We start from the raw sequence: 15,802 nt of genomic DNA, 5'->3' as shown, positions 1-15,802 counted from the left end.
AATTTGGTATACTTTGAAGAAATAAACTAATTGTAAAAAAAAAGATTACTTTTAACATGATTTTGGTGGAAAAAAGACTATTGACTAAAACTGCGTGAAATGGCGACACAATCCAACAAATCATTTTTTGGTGCACTTATGTTGGAGTTCATTGAAAATGGACATAACAATGTCTGGAATCCTCTGTAAACGAAAAAGACAATGTAAAACGGAAGAAAATTCATTTTCAAGTTTATCCCGGAAGATATTCGCTTTGAGCTTTCGCTGGGAATCAAGAAATAAAAACTTATAAATTGCTTAATTTTTGCCCCAAGAGGATGGCACCAGCATTAAAATTCCTCCAAATATAAGTATGTATGGGTGATGCAAAAGGTGACTACTGGGAATTTGAATTGAATAAAAAAACTGCGAAGCGATAAACAACCCATGAATCCACGTTCGATATGATGGAAGTTCAAATGAACGTTTTCCTCCATTAATAAGGCACTGTCCAGTGTCCCTTACTTGAGGAGTGAATAAAAATAGATGTTTGAAGATTGATAGTATTAAAACATTTACAACATTCTTTTTGATTGAGTTCTGTTTTAAGATCCACTTATCTAATATAATTTGACAGTAATATAACGAAAATAGTTCAAACCTGCCCCGATTCTCCTCATTTTGTGGTACCGAACCAATTTCATGAAAATAAATAATCATTACCCTCTCCATACTTGATAATATTTTTTGTGAAAATTCAAAGGCTCAAAAAAGTTTGTCGAGTCAGCTAGTATATTTATAAACATTTATTAAACACAATTTTTTTTAGTATTACTCTTAAATATTTGTTTATTATCCAAAATCTAATAAAAACATCGTACACTTTATTTACTGTGTCGTTTCTTCCAAGTTTGGTGGCCGTTTAGGGAACAATTATATATATATGTCAGGTGGAATCAAATGTCATTGCAACGGAGAACACAATCATGTATCTACTCACAATTAGGTATATCTACACAATAAGGTATTCGGAAACTATTCCGTTAATAGGATCTAAAAATCTTCAGTTAAAAAGCTTGTGATTTTGAAGTCTGAATCAAAATTAGAGGTAGTTGTTGTATCAGCTGTTCAGCTTTCCAAACGCGTTCAAAAGTAATTAAAACTGACCTCATACTTGAGAAACCAGCTGGACCTTGTTGTTTAAAAAACATTTAGAACGACTTTAAGAAGTAACATGTTAATGGTAGACTTTAGATGAATTGTTATAAATTTTATATTTTTATCCATTATAATATAAACACCTCTAATTAAAAAAAAATATTTTTAATCAATATCAGTTAAAAAATTCAGCGTCTAACAATTTGATAACAAACCGGGTAATTTAACCAAGTCTCGAACTCGTTGCCATGAACGAGCTTTTACAAGCCGGTGCCCGTTTCTTGTTCACCTCGTCAAAATGCACTCCCCTATTACGCAAGGTGTACTGTTTCCGGCTATCAATCAATCTCTACTCTGCTCAGCTTAGTCAAACAGTTGATCTCGCGCAGGGTAGATCGGTTAACAAGATGCTGATTCTCGTGGGCATTTTAATCGGGTTCGCTACCCTTTTGCTGATTTGGTATCACAAACAGCGGACGAAACTCGCAGCACTGTCTCATTTTCCCGGCCCAAAACCGCACCTGATTCTGGGAAATGGGGGATACTTTTGACAACAAGGATGCTGCCGAAATTTTTCAAATCTATCTGGAGCTGCACCGCACTTACGGCCCCGATCTGGTAACCTATGGGCTGTTCTGTGAAGCAATGCTCCAGATATCGAGTGCTGCAGCCCTGGAGAAAATTTTGCCACCCAAAGTGACCAAAAAGGACTATATGTATGGGTTTCTGGAATCGTGGCTCGGTACCGGGCTGATTACGTCCGGTGGGGAAAAGTGGTTCCATCGCAGGAAAATCTTGACCCTGTCGTTTCATTTCAAAATCCTGGACCAATTTCTGGATGTCTTCAACGAGAGAGTCGGACAAGTTGGTTCGAAAGTTGCAACCTCACGCCCGAGATGGGAAGGATTTCGACATTCACAACTACATTTGCGTTGCACGCGCTTAACGGACTTTGCGGTAAGTTGGATTAGTGGGGGAAAAACCCGTGATAAGGGAAAAATGTGAAAAAAAATTATCATTTATGGTCGATCACATCGATTTTTACAAAATGAATATCAATTTGAAGCTTAATAATGGACTTAACCACACACAAAGTTTCAGATCGTTCGACTGATGTATGCTCAAAATATACAATTTTGTATAAGAATTTATCTTTTCAAAAAGTGAATTGATTAAAATACCTTTTTCATGAAAAAGGGGTTAATTTTTGCAATAAATGTCACCTCTGTAGCATTTTCATCAATCTTCAAGAGACATTCACATCACATTGAAATGTTTCTCAACAACTTTTTCGGCTGAAAAACTGAGTTTATTGAAGTTATGACTGTTTATTTTTCTGGAAAATAAGCGCCAAATAGAGCTTCACTCAGATGTCTCAGGAGATCGTTTAAATGGACGGAAGATTTGAATTTCTGAAAAGAAAGCACAAAAGATAAGGAATATTTCGGGTCTTTCAACCTCCGACTTTGATATTTTTTTTGGGATTAAGGGGTCGAAGTTTACTGTATTTTGACAATATTATTATCAAAAAATTTGTCTTCTCTAAATTTGAGAAACAGAGATTTTCCGGAACAATTTAGATTTTTTGCATAAAATATTGATTGGTTGGGATTTCAAAATTAATCTGACTTAAAAGAAGTCCCTCAAAGTCAAAGCAGTTTGACAAAGGAACTTTGACACTTTTCAGAAATTGCTTGTCGGAAAACAGTTGATTAGAGCACATAAATTACTAAAATTATGTAAATATCCACTTATTCAGCAAACAAATGTGTCATATTAACCGAGTTTTATTTCCAGTAGCATGTAATCAATGAACGTGTTCAATTTTATACGGCAATTTGTATGGAAGCAGAAATTTTTGCAGATGATCAACCAAGAAACTAAAAAAATATATTTATTTTGAATTGCTTGTAAGACATCGAATATCATTTCTGGGGTACAAGTAAGGGTTGGTTTTTGTTGACATCAAATGTATTGCAAGAACCGAGAAATATTTAAAAATTCAAAAGTTTTTACAACTCCCATATCTTTTTTGGTAGTTTTTACTGCCACAAATAGCAAAACAAAGTTTTGTAGCATTTCTATAGATCTTGAAATGACGCAAAAATTGTTGTTTATCAAAAAGATTGTTGAAAAAAAAGAGGTATGCTAAAAATAGGTGATCCCGAAAAATAAACCTTTTTTTCGTGACCTTTATCCAATTAAACAATTTTGCTGACACGCGTACAAACTTGATATAGATGAATTTAAACAATAACGTTTTCTTCATACAGGGGTTATTATCTGCGTACCCCTGTCAAGAAGCTAGTTATTAATTAATGCGCATAAATTAGCGAGGGAAATGCAATTGTAACTCGTTCACACCGTTAATGCTTTGGATCACTTGATTCTATAACCAGGTATCTTCTGTAGGTGTAATTATGATCAATCAGAGATAATCACGTTCAATATTCTTATTTCATAGATAAGAGCAGACCTAGTCAAAGTTCTAAGTGGATGACTCAATAAGTTCGAAAACGCGATCAGCTGAATTGTTGGCTCAGATTCGGTTCGAAAATTACTGAATCGGCAAAACAAGGTAGTGCAATCGATGTTAGGCTAAACAATTTCAAATCTTGTAAGGTCGATAATAATTTAACCTTCCTAGTGCAATGTTGTTAGTACAAGAGAAACTTAATAACACCTAACTTGTTGGTTTGACTGAGGTAGTTAAATTTGCGCTATAGTCTGAAGTAATAGAGGTCACTGTCTATTCATCTGTTAGATGACTGAAATTTTAGTTTAATCAAGCTTAAATACTTTGGAAAAAAAAACTTTACAATTTAATTTTATTCTGACAAATGATTCAGATTCGCTTTATTTATCAATTTGCTTAAATATGTGCATTTGGTAACCTGTTCTGGAACGATAACAGGAACACAAAAATGTAGTGGTCGTCCAGCTAGTATTATAACAGGGTAGTTTTATCATTATCTGATCTGATTGTACATTAGGGTGTTTCTAATTACAACTTTTGAAGAAATAAAAAATGCATGGGCCAGATTTTTATAATAAGGCTAGCTGACTATTCAAAAGTGAAATTAATCAAAAAAAATTTTTTTTGTGGTCATCATTTTAAAACAAATGAAAAAAATAATTCAAAAAGAACCGCTTTAAAATGAAAGTTGCAACGTAAGTTCCGAATTGCAATTCAAAGATGACTTTAATTTTTGAAACTTGAAATCTTAATCACTGTTTTTCATACCCTAAAACGGGGCATCATGCAACAGCAGGATTAGATGCAACATTTTTTTTACCACAACACTTATTCAAAGTTTATGTTTATATAATGTTATAAAGTTATCATCTAATGATAACAAAATGATGATGACATCGTTTCTCACATCGTGAAAAAGTTTTTGATGTTTTTGATTCTCATAGAAAATTAAAAAAAATGAGCAATAGATGTACATATTTTTACATTTTTCAATGCCGTCTAAAATTTTACCCAGTATGACGGATTGGCTTAAACCTACAAACTTTATATTGCTTTATTATCCTACTAGCTTACCCGGCAAACTTTGTTTAGCCTTTGAATTTTCATAAAAATATTGCTCATGTGAGTAGATGGTAAATCATTATTCATGTTCATGGAATTGGATTGGTACCGTAAAATGTGAAAAATAGTGACAGTTTACGGACTTTTTTCGTTATATTTCTGTGAAATAAGGCCCTCAGAGCTAAGGGGGTATAAGTGCAAAAATGATCGATTTTGAGTAGACGATGCCAAAGAATTTTTCATATTTCCAACTATATTTGGTGATTTTATCAGATTTTTAGAATTTTATTTACATTTTTTCACGCCCGAGAGCAAAATACAAATTTCTGAAAAATTCTGAAACTAAGTTTTTTTTCTGCTTTCTTTTATAATATTCTCTCTTAGCTTTTGATTTCCTGAAGTAAAACGAAATTTTTTGAGCTCTTCGAGTTGAGATCTTTTGCAATGTAAAGTTATTTAAATTCCTGGTTAGATGATAAAGGAATAAGATATTAAATTTAAAATTGTAATTTTTTTAGGATGTGTGTTACTTTTTTCATCAATGTTCACATCTGGAATATATAATTTGATGTTTGATTCAATAATTGGATTTTCAGTTGTGATATTGAATAAAAAATCAGAAATGAAACTCATTAATTTTCGTCGCATATCCTTATTACTTTTCATGATTAGTAACATTTGAGTGTAACCAATGCTTAGTAGTACATTTTATTTAAAAAATATTTTATCTTATTTTTTTTCTTATCACTGATATTTGATTTAAAACTTCTTTTTTGTTGTGGCTTGGCTCAAATTATTGTGGGGCTTAAATTTTTACTTTTCAGGCATCTTGTGTTTGAAGATGTTATTGAGTCAAAACCTGTTTCTGACTTCTGATACTGAGAGTGGAATCTGTTTTAGTTCTACAAAGGAAAACCTTTTTTCTATTCCACATTCGTTTAGTTTTCAAGCGTTTAAGCATGAAAGTAGAATGAAGATCTTTTCCATCGTTTCCTTATTTTTCAATTATTTCTTTTCCATGATGAATAAAGACATGGTGACTTTGTGATTATCATAAAATCTCAAAGTTGATACCATTCTAATCTGAAAACTCACTGAATCCATTCTTATCATATTATAAAAAAATATTTTAAATAAACTTAAGATTGCCCTGTACTTATAAGGTACCAATAAGACATTCTCGTTGTATTACCATAAATATGTAATGGAATATTTCATCATTAGGATAGAAGCACTAGTTATTGAACAGGTACCATATATTGAACACTAGTAAAGCACTAACCAATTAAAACAATAATATTCAGTAGAAAAATAAAATAAAAATCGTTGTGCCACTGTTGAAGCATTTTCTTCCTCTGTTAAAATTTTATCAAGAATTTTGGACTCTTAAAGCCACAATCCCCGAAACTAGAACATGTGTTCAAATTTTGGCTTGGTTTTTTGACTGAATGAAGAAAACAGCCTTTTTATGATTGGGAGAAAAATTGGATTAAAGACATACAAACGTCTAAGATAATAATATGAGTGTTTTCAACTAGTTCATTTTAAATGATTTTTGAAAGAGTAAAAGCCTTTATTATCCCTATTTTCTTAAAACTTAACAAATTAAAGTGTTCAATCGTTGGATCACAGAAAACGCTAATGTTTCAATTATTGAATGTTCAATCTTTCAGTACTTGTTTTGTAAAGAAATGCATGTACCAGTTATTCAACAAACATCGGTTGGTGTTTGGAAATACAAACAAACTGTTTCTTGATCGCTAGCTCAACTAAAACCGCTCCTTCAAAGCATACTATCAAGCGAAATACCTCTGAATATATACAATGATATTCAATGTTTACGTGTTCAATATTTGAATCATTATGTTCAATCATTGGGACAAAAGTTATTTTGAATAAAAAGGCTTAAATGATGGTTTCAAAGCATATTTCCGCGAAAAAAATATTATAATAGGAAAATCCTGACAATGTGCGGGCATTTCATTTCAAAATATCGTAGCTTTATGATTCGAGAAACCAATCATGATTACCTATTTTTTGAATTAGAGTTTTTTGTTTGTTTTGCAAACAAAGTGAACTAGTCCAGGCAATCTGGCAAGCTTTGGGTAGATTAGCACAAAAATTATAAAGCTGCCTTGAGTATGTAGCAAAAATCACAATTTTTGGCAATATGCTCCCTTCCGGCTAATAGCGTTTTCTGCATCTGATAAGGAAAATTTACAATCAAATCCAAGTAAGTATCCATTTTACTGGTGCCACGTGAAGAGTACAGTCAGTGGCATTGAACATTTCCTACATAAAAATGGATGAGCATTAGACTAGTTCACTTTTCGGTTTTTTTCGCAGATCAAAGCCGGACTCATATGGGTTGTTCCTCATGCATTTTCAAGTATTTCTGCCAAATTTGAGATCTTTTGAACTAAACTCTGTTCTGCGCAATGAGTTTTTGTGAAAAAAGACCATTTTTCTTGAAAATATTCTTATGAGAGTTCTAGCAAGCCACTGTTAATGTTAAACGGTACTTGATTGAATAAAATATCCTTTCTTGTGCACAAGTTGGTGTGGAGCAAACTTGAATGAAAAATATTTTATCAAATCAAATTTGTTGCAAACATCTTTAAATAACTTGATCGCTATACAACCAATTTGTATATTTATTACATCAATGGAAAGGTAATAAAAAGGGCTAGCTTTACAAAAAAAGATTTTGTGAAACATATTTTTTTCTGATTTACTACAGATTTTTAAACCTCAACTTGTAAGTAAAATTTCTGTACAAGTTGGTAGTTTATGATTTTTTAAATTTTTTCGGTTTGTTTTGAACGATTCTCTAGAACAGATTCATAAAAATGGTTATAATATCAACCACCATGCAACATAAAATTACCGTATTATAATAACAGTGGCTTGCTAGAACTCTCATAATAATATTTTCTAGAAAAATTGTCTTTTTTCACGAAAACTCATTGCGCAGAACAGAGATTAGTTCAAATGATCTCAAAATTGGCAGAAATACTTGAAAATGCATGAGGAACAACCCATATAAGTCCGGCTTTGATCTGCGAAAAAAACCGAAAAGTGAAATAGTCTAATGAGCATCAGTAAGCCTTGATTGCTTTTGGAGCCTTCCTACTCTGGGTGGTTTGAATGAAAAAAATTATGGAAATCGGGTGCCATGACTTTTATTTGATACGAATAAAAACAAAAAAATAATTATCAAATTCCACTAAAACATTTTATAAATTATCTTTCCGTTGTGTTTTTCTTCGCGCGAAGACGAACACAAAAAAAATTGCATGCAAATCGGAAGAACCCTGCAAGAGTTTTTGATGTTCGCACATATTTATGCCTCCATCTATATATATAAAAATGAATGTTTGTCTGTCTGTCTGTTCCCTATAGACTCGGAAACTACTGAACAGATCATCGTCAAAATTGGCATCTGAGGGTTTTTGGGGCCAGAGATGGTTTCTATAATAGTTAAAACCCCATCCGACTTAGGAGAGGGGGGGCTCCCATACAAAGTTTGTAGTTTTTCGAACCAAATTAAAGTCATGACATCCATTTTCTAGAGATTTTTTTTTTCCTTTAGACGGTTTGTTTTTCGTCTCCATGGTCGAGGCGTCGCGAACATACGTGGCTAGAGGATAGTAACCATGGCATAGCATACTGATAAGTGGGATTATTTTGGCGCGTATTTCTCAACCAAGGATATTTTCAATGCAAGGGGTGGCGATAAGACTTGATGTGATTTTTTTTTTCAACTTGATTCCTAGCTCATTTGTACAGCACATGGTTATGAATGACGCCTAGATGTGACATTTCGCCGATCGAATAAAACATATATGTACATTCTGAAATTGAAAAGTCATGATATCCATTTTAAGAGATTTTCTTCTCTTTGAGGGGTTTGTTTTTCGTCTCTATGGTCAAGCAAATGTTGTCGCAAGTGGATAGTAACCAAAGCATACTGTTAATTGATCGCTGGAAAAATTTAACAATTTGGCGCCTATTTCTCAACCAAGTATATTTCTTTTGCACGTGGGGGCGATATGCAACCTAGATATGATATGTTTTTTCTTGCTTAATTGTACACAGCACGTGGAAATAAATGACTTCCATATTTGTTGTCCATATAGCATTTGTTGTCTAAAATATAAATTTAGTTCTGATGCTAATGAAATAATGGTATGACACTATGCGGACAATTGAAAAATATGCTGAAAGTAAAGAATTTACATACAATTTTGAAACCCATTTCGCCTACAAGTTTATTTTTGAATCATATTGATAACAGAAATATGAGTAAGATGTTTTCTACAAAGGTAGATCGTAAACATTTGGTTGAACATGTAAAATGTACTTAACTGAAAAAGAAGATAAAAAAATGCGATCCGACACATGAACTGATCAAGAGCCTTTTATTTAAATAAGATAAGATAGGACTGACGTGTTAAAAAGTAAAAGGTATAATTGAAATAAACTGATTTTTATTGACCAAAAATGAGAGAATTCATTTTCTGAAAGAATTTTCATTCAAGGAACACTAGAGCATGTTAAAACGTTCAACTTTTCTCTGTTACAAAAAAATAAAAAAAATATGTTTTCTCCTAAAAACTGTTACTTCGGCCTAAATACACAACTGAAACGAATTAAGAAATGAAAATGGAAGCTTTTGATTTTAAATTATTCTGAAAAAACATCGTACTTTTTACTTACATACCAATTCAAGTACGTACTTAACATGAAAAGTGTTTTTGTGTTACATGGCTGCATAAAAGAGACTTTTGATCCGCTTCTTTTTTTGAAAAGGGAGATTTAAGAACTGATATTCAACTGGAAGCCAAATTTTTATGAGAAATTTTTAGTATACTTTTAAAGTGTTCAAAACAATATTCCCTACTGTCAACTTACACGGTGGGGCAAGGGCAAACATCGAACTTTTAAGAAATTCATCTTCAAAATGATTCAATATGTTGGAAAGACCAGAAGGGGTATTCCGAATGTTGAAACTGAAGCGGATATTTAAAATTCTTAAATGTCTTTTTAAATGAAGGTCATTTGCTTTGAACAGCATTCGTTAAAAGTGGAGTAACAAACATAAATTTATACTGCTGGAATACTGCAGATCAATGATATTATGAAACTTAATAAAACATACTTGAAACTTGATAAAACAAACAAACAGATATACGTATTAAATTCATTTTGAAGCCATTACTTTGATGCATCTAAAAATAAGCTTTGCATTTACACTTACCCCAATATACGGGACAAATGTTAACTTAGAAATTTGTTTTTGCCAAAATTTTTAAATATTTGACTTTCAAAGAGAAAAAAAAAACAAGGAGAAATTATAAAGTGACGCAACTGATATTTTTTGCTTTAATAAATTTATTTGAAAAAAGAAATTTGCACTGTATAAAATCGATAATTTTCATACCATGATAAGGGTTTTTAACTCAAAAATAGATGTGACAAATGTTTTTATGGAAGTTCGTAGCTTCCCACTTTGGGAAAAAGGTGGAAAATCCATCAATATTGACATTATTTGATTCATTATGAAGCTTCAAGAACAGAGTAAAAATTTCAGATCTTAAAAACAAGATTAGAGATCAAGCTTCAGTAAATAATATATACCATCTTTGAATTGCAATTCGGAACTCCAGCTGAAGCTCTTATTTCAAAGTTGTTGGTTCTAAACCATGATGAGGTTTGATTTAAAAAAAAACTCTTACAAAAATGTAAATTTGAATAAATTTTTATAAATTACATTTATTTTTGCAAGGTGTAGCATTGCATACCGGGTCAGCTAGTTTTTATATATAAGAGAGAAGAGAAGAGATGATACCAACACTGTTGATGTGATAATATTTTTCGGACAATCACCTTTTTTTTAAATAAATATTTTTATAATTCAGTTACCAGTCTGGCCTAAAATGCATCAAAAAGCAAATCAAAGATTCACCTTTTAAATCTCGTTTCCATATGCTGGAATATGATTGTTTTGCATCACGTCAAGGCCGTGCGAAATTTTTCTCACCTCCGGCAGAAATATATCTTAAATCATCCTAGGCTTGAAACATTTGATTTTACGCACAACATATATGCCGTTCACAAATTGAAACTAATTTTTAATTGTAAATTTCGATTTTCAATTCAATCAACCTTTTTAATGAGACTCTAAACATGACTTACAAAAACCCCATCTTGTCTTTCGAACGGGTTTTTACTAAGAAGTATAAAAAAATGATGTTGAAAAATCAACATCATTTTTGTTTCTTCCGTGGAACCGAGCCTGCTAATGGTTTTTGTGCCAATTTTTAAATTTCTTCAAGAAAATTTTCCGCTGAACAAATTTGTCGAATATTATAACTTCGTATCTTTTAAGACAAAAAAGTTATTAGTTGTTTAACAGGTGTATGTCTTTTGGCATTGATAAACAAGACATTCAATTGACACTACTGCTTGTTGATTTTTCAGTACAAAATATTCAATTTTCCCATACAAACCTAAAAGTTCAAATTTACTCATGTAAACGTTACTTAAAAATTCTATAAAAAAACATGGATGAGTTTTTTACCAAAACGAAGCTTTTAAGACCCCAGGCTTTGAGAAATTCAAAAATGACCCCAAACCGACTCAGTCTAATAGTTAATCAAGTGCAGAGTTTGAATTATACCATTTTAGCTTTAAAATTAGTTTATCGAATACTAATTTTATACATCAACAAGTGGCAAGCCATGTATTAGATGTTTAAGAATTTTTAACAAGAAAAACACAGTTTTCACCTTCTGCCCTTTCCAGGACTCCAGTATCTCAATTGAAAGCGACAAAATATTCAGAGCTTGATATTTTAAACTTAAAACCTTCGATTGAAAATTTATATACGTTTTATTAGTTTTCATCATTTTAAATCGTGTTTTAAATCGATCATGATTTATAATTAAGATACAAATATTATATCAATGTGAAAGTAGATAAATGCGCAATGTTTACTAAATTTGTATGATTCTTGTGCTTTCAATATCAATATATTTACAATAAAACTTGGAATTCGTTTTTGTTATTTTTATTTTATCAGTTTCTTATTGATCATTCATGAGATCACCCACTTTCCAATCTGTACTTTGTCAGTATAATTGAACATGTTGTATGATAAATAGATAAAGTTGATATTTTGAACTTCATAAATGAAGTTTTAAGCCTTTTATTTTGATAACTGGACGAATTTTAATATTGACTTTGATCACTGGAGATCTTGAAATAAAATTGAAAATTTTCTTCTTGGTATCTAAAAAAATTCAATTATCAACTATTGAATAAGTTCTTCTAAGTTTAAAATTGATTTTTTCCTAAACGAGAATTCACATTTCCAACCGTAATTAATTTTTGTTTTCAAATTCAATATACTACAATGAAATTTTTCAATCAATCCTTTAATTGAAAATGAAGAAAGGAAATGTTAATTAAGTTGAATAATAAATTACAACACTCTTCTAGCATTTTTTTAATTTGGTTAATTTTTCATCTCACCTGACATTTATTTGAGGATTCAGATTTTATTTAAAATCTGGTGTCATATTTTATGTATTTTATCTCTGTGCTATAATTCTTGAATCTGAAGCTTATTTGAAATTTCGATTCGAATTGTTTTTCTGATGTTTTTGAAATTTTGTTTGCAAATATTTAAGATAACTAGACTACATAGAACTTATTTTCACGAAAATTTCTAGTTCAGTGTAAGGAACATCCTTTTGGAGAATTTACCAATTTATTACCGCAAATAGCTTTGGTTTGAAACATGCATTCTGATTGGTTTTGAAAATTTTGGTTTATTTTATCGGTCAAATTTATTATTTTTTGAGTTTGTGAGATAATCATATGTAAGAAAACGGGTCCTACGCCAGGCCTGCATCACGTGTTTGTTAATTTAAAAATTTCATCAATTCAAACATAAATTTTCATGATTTCAGCTTGAAGAATTTTTTGTAGTATTTTTGACCACTGCATACAGCAGCCTTTTGCTTTTTCGCATAAAACCATTTTTAACTAAAAAAAATGTATAATTTAATACGAACAATACCAAAAAAAATCTGCAATTTGTGTTTATACATCATGGCACCAAAAATTTTCCAAAAACTAAATTTTCAAACATTTTCATTAAAAAAATTTCTAAGAGAGGGAAAAATCTCATGATTTTAGAAAATTTAAAATAACTGTTGAAACTAATAATTTATCTGACTACGTCAATTTCATGTACTATCAACCTTAAAACTTTAATGCATAAGCGGTATTATTGCCTGTCGATTTAACTTTTTAAGAAGTAAATGAAGTTGAAAAGTATTGCATGTTACACTAGTTGACGGTGCTTCTTAAGCTGATTTATGAAAATCTAATGCCGTCGGTAATTAAGATTGCTTAATTTCTTCTTTTCTTCGTTTTGTTCGCTTCCACGTCAGTTTTGACGATAGCGAGGAATAGAGTAGTTTTTGGCATTTCTTACGCACACTTGCTGAGCGTGTACAGATGAGACGGGACAGTTAACCTCAAAAACTCACGGTACAAAAAAAAAACGGGCAGCCGGTCGACACACATGGTCGTTTTTGAGGTAAATTGTCCCAAAACATAAAAGTGAAAAAGGTGAAACAACCAGTCTAATATCACGAACACTATCAGCGGCAAATAGGACAATGGTACAGCAGTGTTGCTTTATTTCCAGATTGCCGATATTTAAACAAAACGACTCCATTTATTGATGTTTTGGATGTTTTTTGTCTCTAAATACGTAAAAAAGCATCACAAATAATCGTTACAGACTTTTTAGGGTCGAGTCACACAATAACAGATATTGTTATTGTCAAAGTAAACATTGCATATTCAATTAAGTCACTGAAATATCATGTTTTTGGTTTTTTATTTACTACCTAGTATTTTTTAGTATTTAAGAATATATTTTAAGATCAAGTCGCTAGAACTTGAAAAGTTGAAAAAAGCTTGGTGGTCCGCACAAAAGTGTCTTAAAGGCTGCATGCGTCCCGTGGGTCGCCCTCTGCTCATCCCTGATCTACGTTAGTTTTTTTTTTGTATTTGCGAAAAAAACATTGTAGGACTACCAGAAATTCAGAAAAAACTAATTCCATGATTTCACAATAAAAGATCCACGATATGGTTGAATTTTCCTTTCTCGTTTATAAAAGAAGACACGGTTTGTAACGTTAAGCTTTTTTTAATTCCAATTGCTCTGTGATCTTCTACAGAGTTGTAGCCAGAGAGTCTTTCAATGAAAAACGTTTTTCTCCGAACAAAACTTTGCATTTCTTCTTACCAAACTTTAATTTTAAACCCATATTTTCGAAATCAGGAAAAAATGGAAACTTTTTAAACCTCAGACATTTTGAAATATAAAAAATGCAATTTTATATCCCTCTTTGTAAATCAATAGTGTTCAATGGTTTTTTCTCATGACAAATGGTATTCAATCTAACTTACTTCAATTCAACATTGCAACTCATTTGATCAATTTTATCAATTTCATCACAGAAACATCGATGGGCGTCACGGTCAATGCTCTGGAGAACCCCAACAACATCTACGTCAAATCGGTAGAAGCCATGGCACAGATCTTCTTGGAGCGGAGTGTTTCGATAATCCGCTCATTTCCAAAGCTGTATCCTCTGTTCCCACTGTACTGGAAGGAACGATCCGTCGTCAAAACGCTGCACAATTACACGGATTCGGTAATTCGCTCCAAGCGGAAGCTCCTGGAGCAGAAAGGAACTACCAATGGGACTGCCAAAAATGGAACGATGGGTGTAAAGCAGAAGCTGAGCTTCCTGGATTTGATGTTGCACGAACCGACCATGAGTGATGCCGATATCCGCGAAGAGGTCGATACGTTTATGTATGCTGGACACGATACAACCACTGCAGGGATTTACTTTACGCTGTTGGAGCTGGCACTGAATCAAGATATCCAAGAGCGATTGGTCGAAGAAATTGTTAGCGTTGTGGGAGAGGACCAACTTTCTATCAACCACCTGGCGCAGATGAGATACTTGGATATGGTTTGCAAGGAAACTTTGAGGAAATATCCTTCAATTCCGATTGTCAGCCGGGAGCTTAACTTCGACACCGAGATAAGTAAGTTCAAATCAATCTCCCTACTACAGACCGATTGTTTAACGAGTTTCAACCTTTCAGATGGTTCCATCGTTCCGAAGGGTACAATCATCATGATCATGATAATTTACATCCACCGAAACCCAGCCGTTTATCCGGATCCGGAACGCTACGATCCGGAGCGGTTCAACGAGGAAAACACCATGACTCGGGGTCCGTTCGATTATATTCCGTTCAGTTCCGGTCCCAGGAATTGTATTGGACAGAAGTATGCGGTTATGGAGCTGAAATCCACTCTGGTGAAATTGCTGCAAAGCTACAAATTTAAGCCGGGTAACGGCATGACTAAGGTCGAGATCGTGGGGGATCTGGTGCTTAGACCAGCTCGGCAGCTCCCTATTTGCATTGAAAAACGGAAATAAAAAAAGGTTGTCTATTTTGTTTGCTTTGATAAATTTTGAATAAGCGCAATGATATGTCAAATGTTCGAAACATCTGCCTGATTTGTTTACTGAAAACAGTTTGGATTTCGGCGGCTACGAACTTCTGGGCCTGCCTCTCCTTCGATGTCCTTCTGTATTCCATTTGAGCGCCTCTCTGCAAATCTCGTTTTCATCTCTTCGCAGCGTGTGCCCAATCCATCTCCTCTAACGTTCTCGAATATCGATTTCAAGCGCCTTTTGATGACACCGGCGATATAGTTCCACGTTTGAGATCCAGTCGGCTGGCCACAAAGCGCGGATGATATTCCGCAGGCAACGATTCACAAATACTCGCAATTTTCGTGTCGTCACCGCCACCAGTACAACGATACAGATTTTATGTTTGAGTTGAAGATTCGAATTTCCGTTCGTACTGTTCGACGAGAGAAACTAGTTTCTCTGGGACTCCCCCTAGAGCCGCTCAGATATTTTCGTGTTTAAGTCGGTCAAATGATTTTTCAAAATCAACGACAACAATAGTGGAGAGTCCTGGAATTCGTTGATTTGTCTCAGTATTATTCGT

The 15,802-nt window shown here is 32.8% G+C and overlaps 1 protein-coding gene across 1 annotated transcript; it reads left to right on the top strand.

Moving 5' to 3' along the window:
- The first annotated feature begins 1,890 nt into the window (after window positions 1–1,890).
- LOC129753174 (cytochrome P450 4c3-like) lies at window positions 1,891–15,219 on the top strand. Its single transcript, XM_055748969.1, has 3 exons — window positions 1,891–2,094; window positions 14,219–14,818; window positions 14,879–15,219. The coding sequence occupies exons 1-3, from the start codon at window positions 2,034–2,036 to the stop codon at window positions 15,217–15,219; spliced, it is 1,002 nt and encodes a 333-aa protein (XP_055604944.1). The 5' UTR covers window positions 1,891–2,033.
- Window positions 15,220–15,802: the final 583 nt, after the last annotated feature.

The sequence above is a fragment of the Uranotaenia lowii genome, chromosome 3, assembly GCF_029784155.1.
Source record: "Uranotaenia lowii strain MFRU-FL chromosome 3, ASM2978415v1, whole genome shotgun sequence".
In the NCBI taxonomy this organism is placed as follows: Eukaryota; Metazoa; Arthropoda; class Insecta; order Diptera; family Culicidae; genus Uranotaenia; species Uranotaenia lowii.
This window is presented reverse-complemented; position numbering and strand designations above follow the sequence as displayed.